The 27,431-nt window shown below is 31.3% G+C and overlaps 3 protein-coding genes and 1 long non-coding RNA gene across 6 annotated transcripts; 2 read left to right on the top strand and 2 right to left on the bottom strand.

The window, feature by feature from the left end:
• Positions 1 to 7,417: 7,417 nt before the first annotated feature.
• LOC110689354 (fasciclin-like arabinogalactan protein 21) lies at positions 7,418 to 9,350 on the top strand. The gene is given in 2 exon segments (XM_021866132.1): positions 7,418 to 8,134; positions 8,137 to 9,350. Coding segments are annotated over 2 exon segments (1,290 nt in total). The 5' UTR covers positions 7,418 to 7,893; the 3' UTR covers positions 9,186 to 9,350.
• A 6,593-nt stretch (positions 9,351 to 15,943) lies between these two features.
• On the top strand, positions 15,944 to 18,187 carry LOC110689351 (protein FAR1-RELATED SEQUENCE 7-like). Its single transcript, XM_021866131.1, has 2 exons — positions 15,944 to 16,492; positions 16,969 to 18,187. Exons 1-2 carry the CDS (start codon positions 16,363 to 16,365, stop codon positions 17,232 to 17,234), a joined length of 396 nt encoding a protein of 131 aa, XP_021721823.1. The 5' UTR covers positions 15,944 to 16,362; the 3' UTR covers positions 17,235 to 18,187.
• A 338-nt stretch (positions 18,188 to 18,525) lies between these two features.
• LOC110689352 lies at positions 18,526 to 20,979 on the bottom strand. The gene is made up of 3 exons (XR_002504892.1): positions 20,645 to 20,979; positions 19,920 to 19,976; positions 18,526 to 18,825 (listed from the first exon to the last, which is right to left on the bottom strand). It is a non-coding gene; the product is annotated as an uncharacterized LOC110689352 (long non-coding RNA).
• Positions 20,980 to 21,340: 361 nt separating this feature from the next.
• LOC110689350 lies at positions 21,341 to 24,971 on the bottom strand. 3 transcript variants are annotated; one of them, XM_021866130.1, is made up of 5 exons: positions 24,657 to 24,971; positions 24,331 to 24,417; positions 22,046 to 22,951; positions 21,895 to 21,958; positions 21,341 to 21,671 (listed from the first exon to the last, which is right to left on the bottom strand). In XM_021866130.1, exons 3-5 carry the CDS (start codon positions 22,285 to 22,287, stop codon positions 21,351 to 21,353), a joined length of 627 nt encoding a protein of 208 aa, XP_021721822.1. In that variant the 5' UTR covers positions 22,288 to 22,951; positions 24,331 to 24,417; positions 24,657 to 24,971; the 3' UTR covers positions 21,341 to 21,350. The 3 variants fall into 3 exon arrangements, with proteins under 3 accessions (XP_021721822.1, XP_021721820.1, XP_021721821.1); XM_021866128.1 differs by having other exon boundaries at positions 21,895 to 22,951; XM_021866129.1 differs by having other exon boundaries at positions 21,895 to 22,951; positions 24,331 to 24,406.
• Positions 24,972 to 27,431: the final 2,460 nt, after the last annotated feature.

Here is a 27,431-nt window from a genome sequence, read left to right as displayed (position 1 = left end):
AAATGAACATGATTTTTTATATAGATTAAAATTCATTGTATATAATTATTAACGAAAAAAATATGTATATATATAATAAATTAATGAAATATGTTCATTTTATGTCTATGACATTCATTTTTGGTGTACTAAATGTTCATTCTGTAATAGGTGCTCATTTTTATATTACTATGTGCTTATTTTTCTTTACAAAAATTATACTCAAATTCGATTTTAATTATTCAAACTCTAAAAAATTGAATATAATCTAATTAATCTTTATCATCATAGAAACATTAATTATTGATTTATAGCATGATTGACAACCGCTTTTCTGAGATTTTAGTGGCCTAGGGGCGAACAATTAATTCGGGCCCCTAATTTAGAAGTGATGTTATAAAATTTGAATTTTAAGGGTATGTCAAATAATGATAAAATGAATATTCACTATAAAAATAAAAGCTTTTTATCAACTAAGTTTGGCAACAGATTTTGTAAACGTTGCTAAATAGCAACGAATATAATTTTTTTTCATTGCCTAATTAAAAGCGACATTTTATGCTTTAGTTTTTTAATAATTAATGGCTACATGTTTTTTATTTGTTGCTTTTTAAAACAAATTGTCTTACTAGCTTAGTTGTTACTAGATGGCATCATATTTTTCTCTTGTTGCCATGTAGTAACAAACTATGACAACAAATACTTTATTTGTATTGATTTAGAAACAAACAAAGGCAATGAATTTTTTAATTGTTGCCATTAGAAACAAGTCGTCTAAACTTTTTTTGCTACATGATAACATATTTTTTTATTTGTTGCTATTGAAAACAAGTTGTGTTACATTTTGTTGTTAATTTATATGTAAGTCAGTTTTTGCTATTATGTATAAAATTATTGTGAAGACCCTCTTCTTATTATTTGTTGCTATAATGACTTCAAATAGAGATGAATTTCAATTTCGTCTCTAATTTGGAGACGGATTTTTTATTTTGTCCCTAATTATATGTATAGAACTAAACAATTAGTACTTTGTATAGTTGGTAAGAGATTCACCATGTAACTTTGAGGTCACAAGTTCGACTCCTACCAACCGCGATTCTTGAGACAGGGGATTCAAAGGCCTTACATGCAAAGTTGAGCCAAGTTGACTTGACATGAGTGAGATTTCAGATTAATAAAGGTCGGGATCGTGTTGAACCGAATTGCTAGTAGGAATAAGGTTTTTGTCTCGTAGTATTTATAGCAACCAATATTTACGTTTTGTTGCTATTTTTATGCACTAACTTTAATAATTTGTTGCTATTTTTAGGAACAAACAATAATAATTTGTTGCTATTTTAGGAACTAACATTAATAATTTGTTGCTAATTTTAGCAACGACCAATGGTAATCTGTTGCCAAAGTTGGCAACGAATGTACCAAAAACAGCAACAATCATGGAAACTGTATTTAAATTGATGCAATATTGCAAAAAAATTGCTTTGCAATTGGTAGCCAAAATCCCATGGCAACAAGCCTTTTAGCAACAACAAATTTTCGTTTCCAACCCGTTGCTAAATAGAGTTGGCAACAAATTTTTGATGAATATCAACAAATTTTAGTTGATGCTATATTGACTTAATTTTGTAGTGATTGTTTATTAAGATCATAATTCATACAATATATTATCCTAGGAGGTTTGTCATGGTATTGTAATTATTTTAGCTTGTCAAGCTTGTAGAATAGTTACAAGTCGATTTTACAAAATTTCAGTATAACAAACTTATTCAAATGAATCATAATATACATGCTTTGTGATAAGTTAATCATATATAATTGTATCACGACCATAAACATATAATACTATTTTGAACACCCCTTTTATAAGGTTTTCAATTCCTTCAAGAAGTATGATGAATTCCTAAAAGCTTTTGAATGGAAAGTTTTCCTTATTGATCTGCTCAACATTTTTATATATCATTTTCTCAATCTTCAATTTCTAACCCCCACCTATATTTTGTACAGTATTTATAGAATTACAGTATGTAGTTATATTTCTCTCTCTTCATGATGTATTTGATTTGAATATGGGTTAAAGTAATTATATTGGGAAATTGGAAATTTTGATGTGATTATTAAGGAATTGAATTGAATTAAGGGAATCAAATAAAGTTTTGGAGTAATTTTTTTTGAAACGAAAATCTTTTGTTTTCAATGATACGGAGTGCGAGAATACGATATTACATGGAGAATTTGAAGAAATATAATGGGTTAGACTTATGTTCTTCGATTATGAAATAAATTTTAACAAAGTTGGGATTCCTATTCTGGGGGCCCGGGCGGCCGCCCTGCCCCAGATACGGGCTTGATGATAAAGAATCTTAAGAGAGAGAGAGGAGAGAGAAAATGATAATATTTGCAACGGTTTATGTAACGCCCCGTATTTTTGAACCACTATTTTGTGTGCATTTAAACTTATTAAACCTAATTTATAGTTTGAAACTCTATTTTTCTAAATTAAAATGCTAATTTATATTTAAAATCGTTATTTGATTTAAGGGTCATCCCAAGTTTTTAAGACCCTAATTATAATATTTTGACAAAATTTTTGAAAGGTATTATGTTGTATATTTGAGTTTTAATCATTTTAAACTGTATTTGACTTGTCTGAATTGAGATTAGCTTTATAGGGTGATTCCTTAAGTTTAAGTGTCAATTCAGATATTTAACCTATTAAAATTGATACAGGTCATCATGGGTGATTCCTTGACTACAGTGTCAATTCTATATGTATAAAATGATTTTAGGGTTTTAAAGACGTTTTACGTTCAATTTTATCAATATCGGTAAGTAAAGTGGTATTGGGTGATTCCGTCAACTCGTTTATCGAATTGATATTGTTTATGAACTATTCTTTATTCTATATTTATAAAACTCATTATAATGTCCTTTAATTATTTAGGTCATTATAAATGAATGAATCATATTATTGGTTTCGCATTTCATCTTTTATGTCGCTCTTTGGTACATATGAACTATATATAAATATTTCCTGTATTGTGATTTAAATTGTTATTTTCATTATTATTATAATTGATATTATTATTGAGATATCAATAATATAATCTATATTATCGTTTTGAATGCGTTGTAAAATGTCTCCCGTTACATTCCTTTCCTAGTCTAGTTTCAGGCCAACTAGACCTTGTTTATTAGTTGGGGTTTTCCTTAAGACTTTCGTGACTAAATAGATTAAGATAGGCATGTTTATTAGATTTTTTAATCCCATTCTTAAGCCTAAAGTAATCACTCAATCAAGCCCAAAAGAAGAGCCTTGAACCGATGTATTATTAGGCTTGTTTGTGAGCTTCATTTGTGCCCATTTTTGGCTGAGTTACACAGCAGTTTTGAGGGATTAGTGGACGATCATTTTAACCTAAGTAACCTCCTCTAATCAATGGTAATAACACCTAATTATGGCTTCCCAACTCCTCTTCTTCTCTTTTTTTGTACAAAACAAGGCTAGCTTTCATCAGTTTTTTTCACCAAAGAAACGCAACACATACTCTCTTCTCTCTCCATCTTTTCCGTGAGTTTCTAAGGCAAATCAAGGGGGAAATCAAAGCCAAATTTTCTTCTTAAACCTACCCCTAATTCGTGCTTAAATTCCTCCTCTTTCGAAGTGTCAAAACCGAAGAACTTTGAGGGCTTTCAAGAGGGCTGCTTGGGTGGGTGTTTGTCCGTGTTGTTGCTGTTGTTTGTGCTTGGTAGTGCTGTTCTTTTCTTCTTGTTTTGGTGGCTTATACATCAAGGTAACTAGCCTTTCTTCCCTTAGATTAGAAATGCTAGGTTTTAGGGTTGAAAGTTGAATTGATGGGTAGATATCATGTTAGGGTTAGGAATGGTTTCAATTTTCGTATGTAGTGAGTATGTCTGGTTTCAGAATAGATTTTGCCTTATTTTATGTGTTTAACATATGAATTTCATGCCTAGTTTGATTTACTATCAATCCCTAATTGTTTTATGATGTTTTTGATGTGTTTTAATCAAGTTATAACATGATTTTGGGGCTTACAAGTATGTTGTATGTGACTGATGTGTGTGTGTGAGACTGCTGTTTCTGTAGTACTTTCTGGTCGTGGTTAAGCCTTAATTTCAATGATTATATTTCATATTATTGTAGAGGATTGTTTTACAAACGATTTGATATATTATAGGTAAAATTCAGAGGTGTTAAAAGCCACCAAATGACTTATTTTTGTGAGACAAGCTGTGCTGCCAACGTGAATAAGAGCGTGATGTTAGATAGAGTTTATGAGCATGTATATATCTTATATTTGTGACAAATTGAATATATCTTCTAAGTTATCATGTTAGGATTATTTAGGATTTATACCATAGCGAAATTCCATGTTTATGTGCAAAATTCTATCTTTTAATGAGCATGTATATTCGAAAATCTTGGATTGCTGGCAGCATGTTTAATATATCTTCTTAGGTCTTAAATTAATTATCTTGATTGATTTTATTGCCTAATTTGAATTAGCATCATGTTAGGATATTCCCTAAATTGATATAGCATGATTTTTATATAATTTAAGATAGTTTAAAGTGCCTAAATTAGTGCAACATAGCCGTTGCCCCTAATCTGCTAGGCGTGTGAAAGATGGTTATTTTCAATTGTGTATTCCTTGATTTCTAAGCGCAAATGCATGTTTAAGGTGGGTTTTTGGGTGATTTGGTATAATTGGTACTGCTGTACATTAGTGTAGGGGCTGCTGTAAATAGGGTTGTTCATCGGTCCAAGGCCGGACCGAACTGGACCGACCCGGACTGGACTGGACCGAAGACCGAAAATTAGATTGTTAAGAACCGAAGACCGGCAAGTTAGGACCGAACCTGGACCGGACCGATTAAGTTAGGACCGAACCCGGACCGGACCGATTAAGTTAGGACCGAACCCGGACCAGACCAAAAGAATCGGTCCAAAACCCGGACCAGACCGCTTTGGACCGATTTAAGAAATTTTTAAAAAAGAATACTAATTTTTTTTTAATAAAGTTAAGGAAAACACAAAAAAAGTATTGGAAAAACTATATTGTAACGTCATTTTTTGTATGTTTAGTGCAAAAAAACTTATAAAGTTAAAGTTTACTAAGCTTATTAAGGATAATTTTAACCATTATTTAAGGTTTCACACATATTTTTAATAAAAAAAATCAGTCCGATCCAAAACCGGTTTTTTAAAGGGTTTTGGACCGGACCGGCCCATTTTTTCGGTCCGAACCGATTTATGAACACCCCTAGCTGTAAATATGATTTGACTTTGGCATGTTTTTATATGATGCTTAATTAGTGTATGGATATGCCCTAATTTTTATTTCGCATTTAGCATGTTTGGTTGGGTTTTTATGATAATTGTTGGACTTGTATGTTGCTGTCCTGTTGTGGTTGTTTTATGAAATGTTAGTTTGGATTTTTGGTTTATTGAAGTGATTTTATGTAATTTTTATTGTAAGTATTATGTGTTAGTTGAAATTATATTTTAATTAGGTGATGAGTGATTTTTTGGGTGTTATAAACCCCTAAAGTGAAATATTTCAATGTGTGTTTGAATATGTGTGGGTTGTAATTGTATTGTCGACGTCATAATGCTTTAGAGAAGGATAACACTGTCTTTAGCATTACTTCACGATGAGTTGTGAATGCACTTAATTGTTGAGTTTCGATAATTAATTATATTCCCAAACTCAGACGATACCTTTGTGATTTATTAAGTTGAAGTGCCTTTTGAAATGGAGTTTCAATTATATTTAAGAATTATGCTTTTCTTATGCAGTTTGAATTGAGTATAAGACCATTTTTGGCTTCTCTGCAGATTTCTGAGTGAAATATATTGTATTATCTATTTTAAGTGATTTTTGAATTGTGTGTGGGGCCATAGTCAGGTGTGAGGCGAGTTGCTTCCCGATGGTTAATGAACATGCTAACTACCTAGATTGCGAGTCTTAGGTAGCTCAACCTGGGTTAATTGTTGTCGTTCGGGGGTGTGTAAGACCTTATAGGCATCTACCCATAACCGGGAGTTGGCCAATCTTAGACACCGTCTCTGCGAGATGACCAAGGGTTCGTCCTGACAAACCTTAGAAAGTGGATTGCAAGGCCACTAGCATTCCCTCCATGCCAGTTCTACAATTTTGAAGGTTTTGGGTTTGAAATATTTATACTATTAAATTATTACTTATTTGAAGTCTATTATTATGATTGAAATTGAGTGATTTAATATCGATATTTCTGTTTTAAGTTTATTTTGAAATATTTCATTGTTTGTATGGTTTGATGGTTTTAAGTGATTTCATTTGAGTTTTCAAGTTGATTGTGGTTATGGTTTCTTTCTGTTAATTTAAGTCTAAGATCTTCTATTTCTGATTTGAGGGAGAACTGCTAGTTGCTCCCCACTTATTGTGGAACGTTGTTATAATTTGCAGGTTTCATTTGTTTATTTGATATCTGTGACGATGGGTTGGGGATTGAGAGTTAGAACCTAACTTTTAGGCTTGTATGCCTTTGTTGTTAGTTGACTGTTTAATAACTTTGAATTTAGTCTAGTTTGGCCGATAAGGGTTGTTCTGCCCTTGGCTTTTGAATGTAATTGATTTGTCCATGTTAAAGTTTGTTTGCTATTTTCTTTTGTTCACATAGTTTGCGCTTAGCTTAAACAACTTAATTTGGATGTGTGAATAAGTTAAATTTGACTTTTAGACCTAGGTTAAGCTTGACTTTTCTAATTGAAGTTAAGTAGTCTCCCGTTCAAGCGTAATTTCGCTAACGCTTCTAGTTCCAAAAGGACGGGGTGTTACAATTTAACTTAAGCAATTCAACTAAACGTCAAAACCTGAATACCAATCTATCTATAACTTTATACTAAAGGCGAAACCAGGAATGACACATGTCATCTCCTGGTTAAAAATTTTCCCTCCAAAAGTTTTTTTTTTTTTTTTGGCCATAGCTTCTTAGTGAAGGTTTTATAATAAAATAATAATGCTAAACTATCTATAACTTTATATTAAAGGCGAAACCAGGAATGACACATGTCATCTCCTGGTTAAAAATTTTCCCTCCAAAAGTTTTTTTTTTTTTTTTTTTGGCCATAGCTTCTTAGTGAAGGTTTTATAATAAAATAATAGTGCTAAACTATCTATAACTTTATATTAAAGGCGAAACCAGGAATGACACATGTCATCTCCTGGTTAAAAATTTTCCCTCCATTTTTTTTTTGGCCAAAGCTTCTTAGAGAAGTTTTTAATACAAACTATTCAATAATACAGAGTATTTCACTTCCTATTTTATAATTATATTCCATTTGTACACAATCAAACAAAGATATTATTTTTATTAGTCGTGCATATATTATTCTTTCTATTTTTTTTTTGTGTTAGTTAAGAGAGCCACAAGGGCGGGGGTAAGAATCGATCCCAAGATCTCCTGGAATAGGAACGGAGCTCTAACCACTTGAGCTATCCTTCACTCGCATTCTCTCTGTTTTCTTTAGTGTGATCAATTTTTTTAAATTTGTTTTATAATTACAGAACTTTTATCCTATTTTACAATTAGGTTTAATTTTTTATAATTAAATAATAATGCTAAACTAATGATAAGTATTAAGTATTAACCTAGTTAATAAAATTAAATTGTGAATGAAAATCAACTCAAAGAAGGAAAAAAAAAAAAACTCATTATTATTATTACTATTTTTATTTTTATTGTTATCAGTACTATACAAGGGAGAATAATCTAGAATAGCCATGTGGCTGATTGATATAAATACCCTAATAACCGTTAGCGGAATCTACGCTCACATCATTTCCACATTTTTTCAATCATCTGAGACCTCTCTCTCCTCACTCTCTCTCCTCCATTTTCAAGCTCTCAACGATGGCGTCTCTCCCTCACTTTACCATCATTTTCATGATGATTTTCACCTCATTTTCACTCCTCCCTTCCGCCATTGATGCTCAGTTATCAACCTCAACCTTCACATCTTCAACCTCACCTTCACCTTCCTCGACCGCCGCCTCTTCTCCGCCGCCATTTCCGTACTCCTCCTCCGAAGCTCAGCGTTCGTCTGAAGTTCTCTCTCCTCTCAACTCCATCACCAAAATCCTCGCCGAACTCGGCTTCACTCGCTCTCTCTGTCCTCCGCCTCGCACTCGCCGTGGCTCGGCCCTGTCACCGTCTTCGCTCCGGCAGATGCTTCGGTGCGAACTTGTACTTCCTGCTCGCTCACTCTCCTTCTCCAGGAACACACTGTTCCAGGAATCTATCCTCAGGATTACCTCAATCAGCTCATTTTCGGCACCAAAATCGAGTCGATTCTCCCCGGTCGCTGCTTAACCGTCACCTCCGCCGCAAATTCCACTAAAATCTTCATCGGCGGCGCCGAAATCACCCATCCAAACCTCTTCATCAGCGACCACGTCATCATCCATGGCCTTCAAGGCTTCATCTCTCACCTCTCGCCGTACTCCTGCTCAATGGACAGGATGACGTCACTCTCTCTCCGTCATCTCTCACCTTCCGTCGCCTTAACTCGGATGATGCTCGTCGACGCCGGAATCCGGCTCCGATTGAGCGGCTACAGCTTCCTCGCTCTCGCAATGCGTGTCAAGTACGCCGAGCTCGTCACTCTCCAAAACATGACGATCTTCGCCGTCGACGACTCCTCCATCTTCCAAGGAGGCCACTCCTACGTTCACGGCGTTAGGTTTCACATAATCCCTAACCAAATGCTGAAGTTCGCCGATCTCGAATCTCTGCCGCCGTCAACGGTGCTTCCGACGCTCGAATCCGGCGAAACCCTCACCATCACCACTCCAGGCGGCGGCGGAACCTCGTCTCCGATGAGAATCAACTATGTCAAAATCAAGTATCCAGACCTCATCTACAACTACAAGCTTGTTGTTCACGGTATTGGTTCTCCATTCCCTCATCTCCGTCAATCAATTCCTGTTTCCACTGGACGGTCAGGATTTTATCCGATTACTGCTGGTGAGTATGGATCTGATGTGACCGAGTCTAGCTTTGGTAATGTGCGCCCTACTTCTTCTCAGGCTTCTGCTCCTTCTCCTGCTGTGATTATGAACAATCCAGTGGTGGTTAATCAGATGGATGAAATTCATAGGTCTTTGATCATGTTTTTAATCATGCTAATAATTGACCTGATTTAGCTCTACTCTTGATGTCGTTTTAATAGTATTAGTTGCGTCGTTTTGTTTCGATTACTATTTCCTCAATTTGTGTGTTTAGTTTGTGAATTGTGATGAGTGTAAGCAGCATGTAATCGGTTTGTAGATGAACAGAATACTCAATACTAGTGAAGTTTTGTTTTTGAATTGGAATAATTGTTAACTCTGTTTTACAGAATTTTTTTTATATATATATATATTTTTTTATTTTACTGTCATTTGAATTACTGATTTAAGTTTTCTGTTAATTGTTCATTAGCAAATAAAAATGGTGGTTTGTACATCATAGATTACGAAGTTATTCAAAGTTGTGGCGCTATAAAAATCAGAGGGGTGTGTGTAATCTTCAATGTACTGTTGTTTCATTAGTTATGCTTGCTTAAATATGGGCATGTACAACAAATTTTACAAACTTGCAATTAATTTTAGTTATAGAGTAATTTACCACATTGTTATGAGCTAGACAAAGGCTGAACATAAAAAGGTACACACTCACTAATTATATCATAAAAAATGATTGATAAGTGATAAAGTTTAGATTTGATGATACATATTTCATGTCCATTTTATATCTTATCTTTCGATTTTCCCGAAAAAATAGAGTAATTAAGAGGAATGTTAAAAACTCGATATATGAGCGATTGTATAATGTTGTATGACCCTAGATGATTTGTGTAGTTTCTTACTTCATTACTTTATCATTGTAATGTCGAATTGTTAATTAATTAATACAATTTAGACTTTAGAGTTAAAAATATGTTGAACTATATTGAGATTGGTAGGAGGGTTTTTTATAACCACAAGTGATAGAAGGATACCTCGCTAAAAAAGATTCGCATTTTGTTATATCCATATAAATATATTTACCTTGTAAATCATTAGGGGCTTTATATGGATTGATTTAAGCCACTGACTCAACCTCCTTCCCTTTCAAGCCCATTACAAAATTCACGAATGAAAGTTAGAAAAATAATGTGCCTTGTACACTTGCTTTGTGTCTAGATTTTTGAAACAAACTAAAACCATCAATTAATTAAGGGACAAAATGTCAAAACATCTTGGGGACAATGGTTTTCCCAAGTTTGTTCAAAACCAAAAGGAACTAGTTTAGCTAAATTATGAGCAACGGTATTACCATCACGTTTCATATGAGACCAACCAACAGACAAGAAATCCGAACATAGAGCAAGGATATCACCAAGAACCGCATCAGCCTCCAACGACAACACGTTCTTTGAAAGCTTTTCAATAACAAGTTTGCAGTCCGACTCTAGCAAAATATCCAAGTAGCCATAACTCTTCCCAATTTTAAGAGCAAAAGGCAATGCCTTAGCTTCAGAAATCTCAGGGGACCAGAGAGCTCAACATCTTCGCGTTGCAGCCTTAACTTCATCTACATCAAAAACATTGCATTCAAAGTTATGCATTGCAAAGCATTAAACACAGAATTATGATTTATGTACGGTAAACAAATAATAAATGACCCAAAAAAGGCCTAATTGGTTTACAATTACTCGGCCCTAAGGTTATTATATTTCCATGGACATAACAAAATGTAAATCTTTTTAGTCAACAAAAGTGAGCTAATACTTGTGTAGTTGTGATAATAATAAAAAAATAAAAAAAATAAAAAAAATAAAAAAACCCTACTAGTCTCAATGTGATTCAACATTTTTTTTCACTCTAGAGTCTAAGTTGTACAGATTAATTAAAAATTTAAAGTCACAATGGTACTATAATATATTAATAACAAAAGTCATCAAGATCACAAAACAAAATACAATTATGTATTGAGTATGGCCCTATTCTATTCACCTTAAAAAAAATATTAAAGTAAAAATAATTTCAGTTCGGTAAAAATAAGTTCAGTTCAGTAAAATTAATTTCAGCTCAGTAAAAATAATTTCAGTCAGTAAAAATAAGTTCAGTTTAGTAAAATTCGGTTTTCTTAAAGAAGAATTATAATAGAAAATCAATAAAAATAATTTCAGTTCAGCAAAAATAATTTCAGTTCAGTAAAATTAATTCAAGTTCGGTAAAAATAATTTAATTTTAGCAAAAATAATTTCAGTTCGGTAAAAATAATTTCAGTTCAGTAAAAATAAGTTCAGTTCAGTAAAATTTGATTTTCTTGAAAAAGAATTATAATAGAAAATCAGTAAAAATAATTCCAGTTCAGCAAAAATAATTTCAGTTCAGTAAAATTAATTTATTATGTTCACTAAAAATAATTTAAGTTCAGTAAAAATAATTTTAGTTCAGCAAAATTAAGGTGAAGAGAACAGGGCCTATGTATACTTACATCTAATTAAGGATCAATAACTATATATATACTCCACTAAAAGAAACATTAGCAATGGTGTGTCCTTAGGGCCTGTTCTCTTACGTTGAAATTCAGTTAAGTTCAGTTCAGCTCAATTCAGTTCAGTTTAGTTCAGTTCAGGTTCAGCTCAGTTCAGTTCAGTTCAGTTCAGCTCCTAATTTCCTTCTCTTATAAAATATTCAGTTCAGTTCAGTTCAACTCAGCTTAATTTAGTTCAGTTCAGTTGAGTTCAGTCAATGAGAACAGGCCCTTAGTTTTTTAATTTTTTAAAAAAGATATTTTTGGAAACAAATCTTCTACGATGCATAAATAAAAGATAACATATTTATACATAAATAAAATATTTGATGTATCTTTTCATGACATATTAGCAACAATAATAAACATAGGGAAAAAAAATAAATAAATAAATAAAAAAAAAAGAAGAAAAAAGAAAAAAGTGAAAAATTTATTTAACAAAATTTGAGTCATATATTACAACAAGGATTTTATTTTATTTTTAATATATTACAACAAGGAGAAGCTCCATGAAAGTAATTCAAATATCAAATATTAAAAACTACTTAAGATAAAATAAAAGATTTGATGTACTAAATAGATAGCATAGTGTAATGTAATGTACTACACTACTACGTTTTAAGAATTTCATTTTTTTTTTTTTTTGAATAGCTCGTTTTAAGAAATTCATTTGGTTCACAAGAATAAATAATACCAATTTGTTAGTGAAATCAAATAAATAAAAAAAATATGCATATTAACAATCGCATATTTTAAAATATATAGATCTAAATCTAATCAATCAACACCTTTTATATACACCCGGGTGCCCATAGATGTAAGTGTATCCAAAGGAAGTTATTTGCTTATTTGACATTTTTTTTCCTTCTCATTTTAAGAGTAAAAAATGAGCAAAAAAGTAAATTGAATAAGCAGAAAATACCCTAAGTGCACCTTGGACATGATGTACATAATTATTTTTATTTGCTAACAGGTTCTTTCATAAATTCATCATATTTTAGACAAATTATAATATATAATTAAATAATGTAGTGTGAATATAAAAAGTTCTCTATTAAAAATTACCGTGCATGGCACGAGACCTAACATAGTAATATATAAAATGGACATAAAACGGTTATCATCAAAATTTAAACTTTGTTTATAATTTAGATACTTCAATTAAGAATTCAAATTTCTTTTAAAAGAAATAAATTAAATCAAGTTATTCAAGTGACAGTACAATAACAAGAAAATAAAAAATAAATAAAAAGTAAAACAAAGTTGTGAATTATTATAAATCAAATAAATCAAGTAAAACGACTTAACGATACAATCAAAACGACATTAAAAATAAGAATAAAGACCTTGATGAATTCATAATACTATCCATCTTATTAACCACTGAATTTTCTGTTGGGTTAGTGTAGCCCAAATTTCATAGCACAACTTATTATATCTCAAGGATTTTTGAAAACTCTAAAAATATTGTGAAATTGATGGAGAGGTGGAAGAATCTAGAAAAAGTAAATGCTCATGAAGGCTCAAGACTTGTGTGGAGAATTGAAAGAGCTTGTGTAAAAAATTCCACATACTTCTTCCACCTCCATATATCCCCTATAAATATAAGGGGTTGGACATCATTTGGGAGCATGGATCTACCTACATATCCTCCAGTACTCTCATTCCCTTATACGCTCTATTAGTGTCCTTCCATACATTATTTATGCCGAGAGAGAATTTACCTTTCTACGTGCACACAATTTATTTATGAATCCACTATTCTTACTTTTGTACTACTCCTTTATTTGTGAGTTATTATACTTTCCTAATTTCATATAATGGATTATTTTCAATGCTCGTCGTTTGTGGTTTTTTTTTTAGAATTTTTCAAACATCTTTAATTTGCTTTTGTTGTGCACTCACCAATCCTAACATTTTCCAGTAATCGAATAAAATCTTGAGATTTTGCCGTAGTTACTACCTATTATAGACATTACAATTACGTAAATTCTAACCAAATATAAAGAAGAACAATTAGAAATTACAATTAAATAAATTCTAACCAAATATAAAGAACAATCTCAAAAAATAATACATTAATTCATTTTACTCAAAATACAAAAAAATCCTCTACTCCACATTCCTAAAAAATGTTAGCCATCATTTCTCCTTCGACTACTATGTCCAACGGAGATGATCCCAATAGTGGCCGCGGCGTTCGTTGTACGGGTCATCCCCTCCAAAAGAGCCTAAATTCATTCATCTATTAAAAAAAAACGGGAGAAGCAGCAAAAAAGAAAGGTTGTTCAAGTCAATTTACTGGTGTCACAATCCAAGAAACCCCTGTCTCTTAACGTCGTTAAGCCACCGGGAAGTAAAACTATCTTGAATCCTTATCAGAATCCGTTCAATAATAGATTTTTTTTGTAACAATGCCGATGGTCGTTGATGGCATCTGCTGGTGTTCTAATGTTCTTGATATGATGGAATATTGATTCTGGGTTGAATTCATTATTTTAATTTTTTTTTTTTGGGTCAAATGAAGTTTTCTTACGATTCTTTTGTATTCATTATTCGTTCATCATTTCTTTGATATAGTCGTCTATTTTATTGTATCTCTAGTTATACCAAAAAGTGTAATCATCTCATCCGATTTTATATGATATAAATATTAAATATTCTGTTTTTCTTTTTTAATAGGGCATAGTATAATGTAGTCTAGACATTATTTTTTACAGATAATATTTGGTTAAAAGTTTGGGTGGCGGCGGAAATTCGTCTCTGATTAGAGTCGGACATTTTTACAAGTTGGACGGCGGCGGAAGTTCACCTCCGATCAGAGTCAGACATTTTGCTAGTTTGGGCGGCGGCGAAAGTTCGTCTCCTATCAGAGTCAAACATTTTTTACTAGTTTGGGCAGCGGTGGAAGTTCGTCTCCGATTAGAGTCAGACATTTTTACTAGTTTGGGTGGCGGCGGAAATTCGTCTCCAATCAGAGTCAGGAATTTTTACAAGTTGCGCGGCGGCGGAATTTCGTCTCCGATCAAAGTCAGAAATTTTTACAAGTTGCACGGCGGCGCAAGTTTGTCTCCCGATTAGAGTTATAAATTTTTACTATTTTGGGCGGAGAAGTAAGTTCGTCTCCGATTAGACACTGAAATTTTTACATTACTGTAATGATGTAGCCACTACTTCTTCTTAGACTATTGCTTTTCTGATTATCACATGGAATTTTACATTATTGTAATGTCTGTAATGACGTAGCCACTACTTCTTATTAGACTATTGCTTCTTTGATTATCACATGGAATTTTACGTTATTGTAATGTCTGTAATGACGTAGCTTTCTTTAATCTCGTTATGAGAGAAAACTCAATAAAGTGAAGTTTATTTGTTTTACTTTTTTTTTTTACTTTTTTTTTTATTATTATCATTGGTACGAATAAATCATGAAGTTCATAAAGGGTTTGGGGATATTTTCAATAAAGTAGAGATGGGACCAAAATAAGTGTAAGACATGTAACAAAATTTATACGGCCGAAATCAAGGGAGGGACACGACACCTTAGTAGATATGTCCGTAAACGTGGTGAACCATATAGTGATCTAACTCAACCCAAAATTTCTCAAATTTATCCACATGGATTCACTTACAATTATGAGAGAGATAGGGATGAACTTGGGAGAATGTTAGTACATGCTGAACAACCTTTTCTTTTCGCCGAAAATGATCCTTTTAACAATTACATTAACCGAGTACTACAATCTCAACACAAAAAAATCTCTAGAAAAGATGTGCGTTCGGTTGTCGTGAAATCTTTTCAACAGTATATATTGAAGTTACATGATGAATTAAGTAATCTTACTTGTAGAGTTTTTTTTTACCACAGATGCATGGATAGTGGTTACGGATTTCACTATTTGTGTGTGACTTGTCATTGATTGGATAATGATTAGTTAAGATGTATTTATCAACTACAATTTTTTAGTATGTACACACGGTTCATCGAAGCTTAAGTCCAAATAACTTATGGTGGATTAGTCTCTCAACAAGATTTTTTTTTTTTTGCATTCGATGGGACTCGAAGAGATATCCACCAGCTTATTACTTGAGCCAAATCTCGACCAATTAGTAATATGTCACCATGGTGCACCAAGAACCAAGAATCAGGTGCACCACGTCTATACTTATGAACATTAGTAAAAAAAAATGAACATTTTACAAAATAATGAATATTTAGTAAAAAAAATATGAACACGTCACAAAAATTGAACATAAACATGCAATTTTTATGTTCATAAATTATAGAGGAATTTTTGTATACAGTAAATGTTCATTTTATATTACTAAATATTGTTCATGTTTTTTTTTTACTAAATGTTCTAAAATATAGGCGTGGTTCAGTGTAATTATTCATATTTTTTTTCCTAAATATTTAAAATTTGAGATGTACAGATTTTTTTAAATGTTCAAAATTCGCAATTGTTTAGATTTTATTTACTAAATGTTTAAAAGTATAGGCGTGATGTATTGCGATTTTCAGATTTTTTAACTAAATATTCAAAATTTGTGATGTGGAATTTCGCAATTTCTATGTTACTCCCGGAGTACCGTCAGCATGGTACTCCGGGTTCCAAAACGACGGCGTTTCTGCTGCTGGGGCATTAAGTATATAATCAACCTGCTCTTTCTCCATTATCACTCCTTCCTAATTTTCTCCCTTCTTGATATACTTTTTTCCCTCTATTTTTTCAATTGCAAATTTTTCTCTTCGATTTTTCTCTCAAATCAATCACTCTTTTTCCTCTTTTCATCAATTACTTTTCTTAATTGAATATGATTTTGCGAAATTTGCTAGGTATTGAGGCCGATGATGCTCGTTGTACTGAATCTGCTCTTGTTGATTTTGATGCGGAAATCATTACAGAGCAAGCGGACGACCATGAATTTGATTCATCATCAGCAGGTGAAGCTTTTAAATTTTATTCAAATCAATTGATCGTGATTTTCATGAATTGGATGTTATCTTTTTTAATTATATGTTATTTTTGTAAGATATTGATGTTATTCTCTTTTTTCAGTAACGTTAAATTAAAGTTATTTTTAATGAAGTATATGTTATTCTAAAATAGTAGATTGCATGAATTGGATGTTATTTTGTAGATAACTTATGTTATTTTTTTTAAAGAAATTGATGTTATTCTCTTTTTTCAATTAATAATTAAATGTTACTTTTAATGAAGTATATGTTATTCTTAAATTTTAAATTGCATGAACTAGATGTTATTTTGTAAATAACGTATGTCATTTTTTAAGAAATTGATGTTATTCTCTTAATTTTAGTAATGCAGATTAATTAACAAATAAATGTTATTTTAATGAAGTAAATATGTTATTCTAAAAGAAGTTTTTGTTATTTTGCATATTTGATGATTCTTTCAGTTGGTCAACACGTTTACTCAGAAGCAGATACATCTGAATTGCTTGATGCTGAAGTCAAGGATGCTGATGAAGCATATAATCTGTATAACAATTATGCTTATAGGTTTGGATTTAGTATTCGGAAAGGGAAGACAAGGCCTCGAAATGATGGGACTGTATGTGCAAGGGAGTTTGTTTGTTCAAAAGAAGGGTTTAAAAAACAAAGTCTTCTAAAGCGATATACTAAGACAGACTGGATGCAAAGCTCATGTACCGTTTGCTGTTGATAAGTCAGGTGTCCATCGTTGTAAAAGACATGTTATGGACCACAACCACAAATTGGTTGATGTTGATAAAAGACATTGGTTAAGATCTCAAAGAAATGTAAGTAAGGATCAATTGGATATGTTCACTTCCTGGAAAGACAATGGTATGGGTGTAAGTGATGCATATCGATTTGTTAGGAAAGAGAGTGGTGGTTTTCAATCATTTGGTTGTGTTGTTAAAGATGTTTATAATGCAGTAGGAAAGGAGAAGATAAAGAAGATTGAAGGTTGTGACACTAAGCAGTTGTTAAAAATGTTTGCTGAGAGGCAAGCTAAGGAGACTGACTTCTACTATGATTTGGAGCTTGATGAGAAAGGGCACATCATTAGTTTCTTTTGGAGAGATGGGATTATGAAACATTTTCAGATTTGCTAGTGTTTGATACAACTTATCGAACCAATAAATATGCCATGATTTGTGCTCCGTTTGTGGGAATGAACCACCACAACAAAAATGTCATGTTTGGAGTTGGGTTTCTTTTGAATGAAAAGCATGATTCTTTCATTTGGTTGTACAATACATTTCTAAGATCTATGGGACAAATTCAGCCTATAACTATCATGACGGATCAATGTCAATCAATGGCCAAAGCTATTTCTATTGCTTTCCCTAATTCTTGTCATCGTCTTTGTACTTGGCATATTGGTAAAAATGCAACAAAGAATATTCCTCACTTAAAAGCTTTGAAAGGATTTAACAGTATCTTCAATTATGTCTTGAAGTATACTGATACAGAAGCAGAGTTTGAGCATTACTGGGCAAGGTAATTATATTTAGTATTATTTAGTTCATGTTGTTCTGATGAGTGTTTCATATTATTTTATTTTTAGAATATGTTAGCTCGTGTATAATTACATGTTATTTTATGTGGGCAAGTTATTTTTAATGCATGAATATATCATGTTATGTTGAATCTTTTTAATGTTATTTATTTTAAAGCTTCATGTTATTTTATTTTATACGAATTATAATATTACTGCACTTATGACTTTATGTTGTTATGTAGGAAAATTTATGTTATTATGTAGAAAACTTTATGTTACATGATGTTTATATGTTGTGTTATTCTCATTTTTCAGAATGATGGAGAAGTATAAGTGTTGGAATAGTAAATGGCTTCAATGTAACACCCTAGAAATTCTTTTCCGTTAAAATCCCATTCTACTGTTTTAAAATTACGATTTAGAAATAACTAAGACATTACCGCCACCGTGAAAACGGCTAAGGCAATTATCAAAGATACACAGCGGAAGACTCAAAATTAAAAACCGATTAAACAAGTCAACCCAAAGTCAACCAAACGAAAATAAAGTTTAAAACCAAACGAACAAGTCAAATAAAATCAAACTACAACTTGGAACCATTAAAGGCCCTTATTCAAAAACCGTTCCCAAAACCAAACCTTTGTGTTAGTCCACACAAAATATATCATAAATAAATAAAGCATAAAACACCTTGTAACCTAATGAAAACTAGTAAGATTCACTCTTCTCTCATGCCCCATCATGATCATGCTTCAATACCTGAAAAGTTTATCTCTACTTGTTTCCACTACTCTCCATTAAAAATGGGTCATCATAGGGCCAAGATAAAGACATGGCCAAATACACAAACACACACACAATCAGCAAAGCTGAGTACATAAGCGTAAATTAGCCACACTAACATGTTTTCACCTATCAACACACACTTACCTCATTGCACCTGTTCGCAAGCACACACACTAATCAACAAAACACAATGACTAGACACTAATTAATTCATTTTGCATTAATTACGTATCGAACGGGTTTCCACCTCATAACCTCCCCCAAATAAATTTGAGGTTAACTGACACGGGAGCTAACCGTGCCAGCGACAAAACCACTCAAAGGTGGCGGAATTCCTGCGCATAATAATAAATAAAAAAAAAAGGAATATACAGCGTCCTGTACTCCATTAAAAGTTATGGTTAAATATAAAACCCCATAACTCCCCCCATTGTTCATACTCAAGGTACATACGTTCCAAGAGTTTTGGTGCGTAATCTTTTTCACTTTACGTTATTTACATGTTATTAGACTTGGTGATGACTCTCAAAGCATAATAAGTCAATCAACAATAATTATTCAATCAAACAAACATACCAATTTAATTCTTGAATAATTAGTGACCACATATTATTTATTGTTGAACCCTTTTTAATTCTACCTCAGTGTCAAAGACACCTTAAACGCATAATGCGCCAAAAATCCTATCCCTCGGTGTTAAAAACACCTTAAGTGCACAAAGGCACCAACATACTATTTATTCCTTGTGTACATAGACACTTATATAGCTCCTTCCTCATGCTTAATGCATCAATAAAAATTATTTGAACCATAATAAAATTCCTTTTCAATATTCCAAACATAATTAAACATGTAGTTTAATTAATCATGCCTTCTAACATGCCATAAATTAAAATGTGGTTCAAACACAACATACTCAAAATTAATCTTCCAATCTATAACCATCACAAATAATTCATGCTTCCCAATTCAACCACAAACATCATAAATTCACAATTCCATACATAAACCTTAGCATGATATTACTTGTAATTAATTGAAATCAAACATAGCATGATTTACATCACAAAATATGCTAAGTACGCGCGTACATACCTCAATTAAGCTCTTAAAATGGTCAATTACACTACAACACCTCTCGAACCAAGTCTCCTACATAAAGGGACAATAAACCTATATTAATTACCTTAGTATACACAAATTTTCAGCAACTTTTAAACATTTTAAAACCTCACTAACAAGCTGAAATTTTGGTTTAAAACCTTTAAAACTCTCTCTTTAAGAGAGTAATTAAAACCACAAAGTGAAAAACTCAATTATAGTGTTCATATAAAAATTCCAGCATACTTTTTAAGGCTTAAACACTTTAAAAAAAATCTGAAAATTATATTAAAACCACTTAAAATATTCTCTACTTATGGGTAATCAACTCCCTTTAATTAATACACAAAAGTAGTATGTAAATAAAAATTCCAACATTATTCTATTAACAAAAACCCATTAAAATTTCATTAAAACTCTATAAAGATACAATCTTTAAGCTTTATTACCACTTACAATCAATGGGTATATAAAACCCCCAAATCATTTGTGAGTTAGAACCCTAAAAATCAACACTTTAATAATTAAACCCTAACTTATAATTTTATGAAATCTGAAAATAAAACACTTTATTATTTAAAATTTACAATCTTTAATCATCAAAACATAATTATGATACTAATCAAACATACTTTGAATAATTAAAACCAAAACCCATAAATAAAATCATCAAAATAGCTAGAATGAAAAGAGGAGAGAAAAGGGAAGAAGGAGGTGACCCGTGGTGGTGGTGGTCGGCTGGTCGCCGGCGGCTGCTGGGCGGCGGAGGTGGCTGGTGACGTGGCAGGTGACGTGGAGGAGCAAAGCTTCCAACTTCTCCTTGCATTGTGAGCAGTTCACGTGAAGCAGGGGAAAAGAAAAGTAAGAACAAGAGAGAAAATAAGGAAGAAGGAAAAGAAAAAAAAAAGCTTACCCCTTTGACTTTTGTGTGGCAAATTTGGGGATCAAAGGGATATTTATAGAATAGGGTAAATTATAATTATTTGGGCCTCATAAGAAATGGTATGATGGGAAGAATAATTGGCCCAAATAAATAAGTAAATAAAATTATTAGCCTTATAGTGAAAATGGGCTACATTTAGATTAGTTAGTTATTGACCCAAAACTTGTTTTATTTATATATTTCAATAATTAAAATAGTTTGACCCAAAATATATTTTATTATTAAATAAATAATATATATAAAATACATTAAAATACGAGGTATTACATTCAAGGGATATATGATTTGAAAAAAAGTGGTGTCCTGCTTATTCCAAAGAGTACTTTTCAGGTGGTATTTTATCCTCTCAAAGGAGTGAAACAACTAATAAGTCAGTTTCACACAGGTTATCAAAAACAGATGGTTTATGTGATTTTTATTGGAATTTTAATGATGTTGTTGATGAGTGGAGGAACGATGAAAATGGGGATGATTTTGAAATTTCAAATGGTAATCGATATCTTGCATTTGCTGAGGTTAGATTGCTCTTGCTTGCTAAGGAGATATATACAAGGGAATATTGTGCACCTATTATAAAAGCTACCCTGTAATGAATGAAAGTTATTTATGCTAAGGAGATATATACAAGCTCTTCCAACTGTCTTGTCTTCTTCTATCAAACATAGAATTTCTCCCTTTCCAAACCCATGTAATTCTTCAATTGCTATTCGATTCTTGATTCTTTCTTCATTCCAAACAGAAATCAAAGGAATTCTTCTTGGCTCTTCTTTCAATTGCCTTTTAACTCTATCAAAATAGCATATCTGAAACAATAAACAATGTACGAGTATAAAGAATATTATGGGGTAACACTAGTTTTAAATAAAATAACACAAGGTATGCTTAAAAATATCATAAATATAAAACAGAGTAACATAATTAATATCACAAGTTTAAAACAAAATTATAAAATAACACAAGAAAATCTTAAAATAACATAAACAATGCCTAAAATAACATTATTTTATTCCTAAAGTTAAATTTTACCTGTAGGAATGGAAATGGTCCTGTGAAGTATCCATCCTTTTTTGCTTTCCATTCTTGAGTTGCACTGATCAAACAGCTAGTCAAAACAAACTTGTTCCAGTTCAAGTTTTTGACATTCTTTAAATCCATGCACTTATAAAGGAACTTATACCTCACTAAGTTGTTTTGGTTTGATCTTATGCAAGTGTTGAGCAATGCACAAATAAAGCTCATTCTCCACATATCACTTAGAGGGGCTTCAATCAACCTTATATTCAGCCTTTTGTTCATAGGGCTGCTTTCATGTGTTCCACAAAAACTCCTCCAATTCTTAAGAAACAAACTCCATTCATCTCTTTTTTCAACTTCAAATTCAGTTTCATTTTCAATAATATCTTCCAGATTAGGCTTCATAGGAAATCCATGCACCCTAATAACATCCTCTAAACATATGTATCTTCAACACCTCATTATGTTGAAGAAAGATTTTGCAACCATCAGGATTAAAGCTGTTCACCAAGTTTGCCCCAAATGAGGTGTTGTGCAAAGGTAAACTAAGATCCAAAAACTGACCAAATCCCATGTCCTTTATAGCATTTGCCTTGCCTTCTTTATCGGTTAAGAAAATCTTTTTTTTGGTTCTTTCTATAACCATCTCAACTTTTTTACCTTTATCTTTTTTTTCCTTGTTCTCTTTCCTCCTTCTCTTCTTTTCTTCTTCATCCTCTTCTTCAATAAACTCCTTATTCCCCTTTATCATATCTAAAACAGTCATGAATTGAACAGGAGGAACTTTGATCCTAAGACATGTACCTAACTCTCGCTTGATTTTCACACTTTCATCCTCCTCACTTTCACCATCATTTACCTCTACAACTTCATTTATTTTTCTTTTCTTCTCTTTAGGCTCCATTATCGCTTTCCGTTTTGTACATTCTGTTTTGATAGGGGTTTCTTTGGTAACAATTTCTGTAGAATTCTGCTTATTTACTAAAGCCATTTTTCTAGACACGCTTCCTTTCTTTCTTGCTACTTGTTTTACCCTCTTTTTTTAGGCAGCTCTTGCTCATTCTCAACACTGAAATAATACAAACATTATAAGTAAAAAGATAAAGAAAAAACATGAGTATAAAACTAAATAACATATTATATGATGAAAATAACATAATATATGATAAAAAAAAAAAAAAAAACACTAGTTTAAACAACTACATCATTGACTCAGTAGGATATGTGTAGCCAAAGCTATATACTAGCATAATTTGCTAACAACCCTCCCATCATATATGACTGAAAGAGCAAAACTAAAATTATACTTAAAAATCTAAATAGCATTGATTATTAATAATTGAAATCAAAAGGATGATTGTGATCCACCACTTGTCTATTCTACTATATAATACTGGAAAATTTGCAAATTGCAGCCATTTAAAGTTCACATTTTACAAATTGCAACCGTTTAAATTTCTTTTTGCAAATTGCAGCCCAAAAGTTCGTATAAATTGTAAATTGCAGCCTGATTCAATTTTTTCATCGGTTTACATGTTGAAAAATCTTCGGTTAAAGTTTTAGGAGTCATATTAGCCCTTAGAGACCCGAATTGAGCTCAGAATTAGCAAAAAATAACGTAAATGTCTCATATTTACAGTTTCCCACAAATCGATACATTTTTGTTACGCAAAACGAGATACTTGCGTTATTTTTTTGTTAATTCCGAGCTCAATTCGGTCCCTTAAGAACTAAAATAGCCCCTAAAACCTTAATCGAAGATTTTTCAACTTGTAAACCGATGAAAAAGTTGAATCGGGCTGCAACTTACAATTTATATGAACTTTTGGGCTGCAATTTGCAATTTTTTATTTAAATGGCTGCAATTTGCAAAATACGAACTTTAAATGGCTGCAATTTGCAAATTTTCCTATAATACTACTCCCTAGTTGCATCCTGCTATAGTTGATTTCAACAATTAATTATGCATGTTTAGTTGTTGCATCGGATCAATCAACATGCAAACAATATTATTAATAGAATGCCAATTACTTGCACATCATATCAAACCCATAACCAAGAACATAATTAACGAGTTTTAAGGGGCTAAGCTTGGTACAGAGAGGCTAACAATTCTATCCCTCACTCTTTTTCATCTCTAAATAACAATTCTACAAATCTAAATAATACCATCTATAAATAACAATTCTAGAAATCTAAATAATATCATCTTCAAATAACATATTCATGAGAACAATTAATCATCATCTCAACTACTGGGCAACCAATGCCGCTAACTATTGAGTAATAAAATAAGAAAATGGCCAACAGTATGCACAAAGATCAACTCAAAACCTTCGTATTGACTAATGATGTAGTTTCAGGACACTAGTGTCTAACTAAATAATTTAATATCATCTCCAAATAACATGAAGCTAAATAATATTCACTCAAATTAGATGTACTTACTCATCATTGTTAGTTTTTCTCTTCTGTTTTTTCAACTTTGCTGCACATTGTTTATCTCCATCTTCATTATCATCTCCTACACCAGATCTGCAAGTGTTATTTAAAATTAAATGCAACAATTCAAAAATTAACAAAAATTAAACCCTAATTAGCAAAATAATTTTTAGCAGCAGTCTTGGTAGCTGAAGATTCAACGGAAGCAGCAGTAGAAGCCTTCGCGGCCGCCATTAAAGCTTTGCATTTACCTCCGATTGCTCTCAAAGTCGCCATTGATGAAGAACAATAAAGCTGATAAAAAAATAATTTACAATGATTCAAATACTTACTTCTCTTGATGTCGTTTAAAGTATTTTAGGTTAGTTTTGGGCATGCTTGAGGAGAATTTTTGTCTTCGATGGATGCAATTGAAGAATTTTCAAGAGTTTCAAATAGTGAAATAGTGAGAGAAAAAAGAAGAATGATTTTTTGAAACTGAAAAATAGATCTGCTTTTCCTCCGGATTTTTATATATAAGGGTATGTTTTTATGTTATTTCGTTTTGGTTATTTGTTATTTCACGAAATAAATTCTAGTGCGCTTTTTTTAAGCTGGATTTTTAGCCCATTTATTGGATTGGGCCTGGAGTACAATAATAGGTACTCCAGGAATTCCAGGAATACCTAATACCAATTGGTTTAATTTACAATTGTTGAGATTTATTAATAAACTAGCATAGTGCCCGTGCGATGCACGGTTTATATATAAATCAAATTATTAAACCCGTAGGAAAAATAAAATAAAAACAAAGGTAATTCAATTACTAATAAAGGACTTGGTTACTAATGGTCAATAAAAAAATTAAAGGAATGTTATTTGAATGGTATTTTATGTTATTTGAATTTCTTTTAATTTTTTATAATGTTATTTTATTAATGAAAAATAATTGAATAATACTCCACATAACTATATAAGAGTAGTGGACTAATTCATTTATATCTCACGTTGTGAAAAAACTTAAATTTTCTTATCATACCACCCGCATCAGTAGCCACAATCAATCTAATATATACATGTTTTATTTACCCGTCGCACTCACCAAATCTATAGACACAATAATAACTTTATATCTGACCTACAAGTACATATATTTTCCTAAGTTAAGCATTGTGCAAAAAACTATATATTATATAATAGTCATATAACCAGCAGCTGATTAAATATAGTATATAACACAAATACTTCGTATATAGGTATGAATACTGATAATTTTATTATATAAATAAAATGTACGGAGTATATATTAAGATTTATCCCTACCTTAATTATAAAAAGGATAATAACTTATAATAGTGCATGGACATTTATGTCTCTAGAAATGTTCTTTTTACATGTATTTTAAAAGCTTAAAATTGTCTCTTGAATTCGCTAAATTGATTTAAAAGGTTATGTTTATTTCAATATTTAAAGCCATTTACTATTTTCATTTCCTTTTGTTATAATTTTTCTATTTAGAATTTATTAGACTACTATGTTTCAAGATTGAAATCAATATCTTTTTACCGTACAATCACTAAACCAAAGTAGCTCAACTAAAGTTTTGAACATTGCATAGCAACACAACATCCAACAAATGACTACATGCAAATAATTTTAATAAAATTATGCATTTGATATAAGTTATTAAACAATTTAACTATATATACATTTTGATAGGTTTATATCCATATTTACAAAAATTTACAAATGTTATTATTATATTTTGAAAAAAAAAATAGACTTTGGAGTTTTTGTATAAGATAGATAAAGGATAAGTTAATTCCCGTCATACATGCATTGAGTTGCTCAATCATTTTTTTTTTACTATTCTATCCATTTCACCCTTTGGGCGAATCAGGATTCGAGGATCAGTTTTGGATTATGAGGTTCCACTCCCTTCCCGATTGTTGCAGGGGATCGAACACGGGTCCTCCCTACCAAGTGTAGTGTCAATCACCACTACACCAACACCTAATTGGTGTAGTGGTGATTGAGACTATACTTGGTATGGAGAACTCGTATTATAAAATATTATATCATATACATATACTTTTTTATATTATAAAAAAATATTATATTATATACACATACTATTTTACATGAAATATATTAATTTTCATACTATACTTAATTACATAGAATGTAAAGTACATGAAAATAGTATCATACCTACATTCCAATAATATAATTAGAACTTTAACAATATGACTTATTATATAATGTTTAGGTGTAATAAAAATGACATGTATATTCTTTTATTATAAAATGTTGATTTGAAAGTTTAAATTATAGCTAAAAGTATTATTATGTCTAAAACAACATAAAATATTGCTCATGATTGTTGTATATCTAGTATAGTGCATGAGCAATGCACGATTTTTAAATCAAAATGTTAGTTTTTCTAAAAAAAAAAATTCATAATTAGTAATAGCATTGTTAATACGAATTTTACAATTTTAAACACGAGTAATAGTTATAATACATTTTATAGCTATCCATTCCTGTCAAATGTCTAATTCGATTTAACTTTTATTCTTCTTTTTAGATTGGTTTTTGGTTCAATTTTTTTTTTTTTTTTTTATTTTTTTATTTTTTATTGAAGAAAAACAAAAGGTCATTGTAAAAAACATTGTATAGAAAATGAAAGGCCGATTAGAATTAAATTTATATTCAAGATTATGTATTTTTTTCCAAGACAACATTTTGGCTCAACATTCAGCATTTGTCAAGAAGTACAACAAACGATAAAAGTAATTTTTACACTATTTTGTATCTTTATCAAAAACTTTTGTATTCATCCACTTGTATTGAATTTAGGATAACTTGTAGACTATTTTGGGTAACTTTTATCTGTAAAGCGTAAATAACTTTCATTCATTACAGGGTAGCTTTTATAACACAAACTTTCAAAGAAATCGGATGTACAATAATTATTGTACATCCATTATAAAGATCTCTCAAAGTGATAAAAAAATTACCCTTAAAATAATTAATATTACTCAAATATGTATAAAAGTAACCCAAATTTAATAAAAATAAGGGTATTTTCATTTTTACCACCTTCAAATAATGACTTTGTCGAATTT

Source organism: Chenopodium quinoa, unplaced genomic scaffold, assembly GCF_001683475.1.
Source record: "Chenopodium quinoa cultivar QQ74 unplaced genomic scaffold, ASM168347v1, whole genome shotgun sequence".
In the NCBI taxonomy this organism is placed as follows: Eukaryota; Viridiplantae; Streptophyta; class Magnoliopsida; order Caryophyllales; family Amaranthaceae; genus Chenopodium; species Chenopodium quinoa.
This window is presented reverse-complemented; position numbering and strand designations above follow the sequence as displayed.

Bases quoted from the DNA above. Each gene is read 5' to 3' on its own strand.
- LOC110689351 (XM_021866131.1), top strand. From the start codon at position 16,363: ATGATTTTGCGAAATTTGCTAGGTATTGAGGCCGATGATGCTCGTTGT. The intron at 16,493-16,968 runs GTGAAGCTTTTA...TGATTCTTTCAG, and splicing joins ATTTGATTCATCATCAGCAG to TTGGTCAACACGTTTACTCA.
- LOC110689350 (XM_021866128.1), bottom strand. From the start codon at position 22,287: ATGAAGCCTAATCTGGAAGATATTATTGAAAATGAAACTGAATTTGAA. The intron at 21,672-21,894 runs GTAAAATTTAAC...TTATTGTTTCAG, and splicing joins GACCATTTCCATTCCTACAG to ATATGCTATTTTGATAGAGT.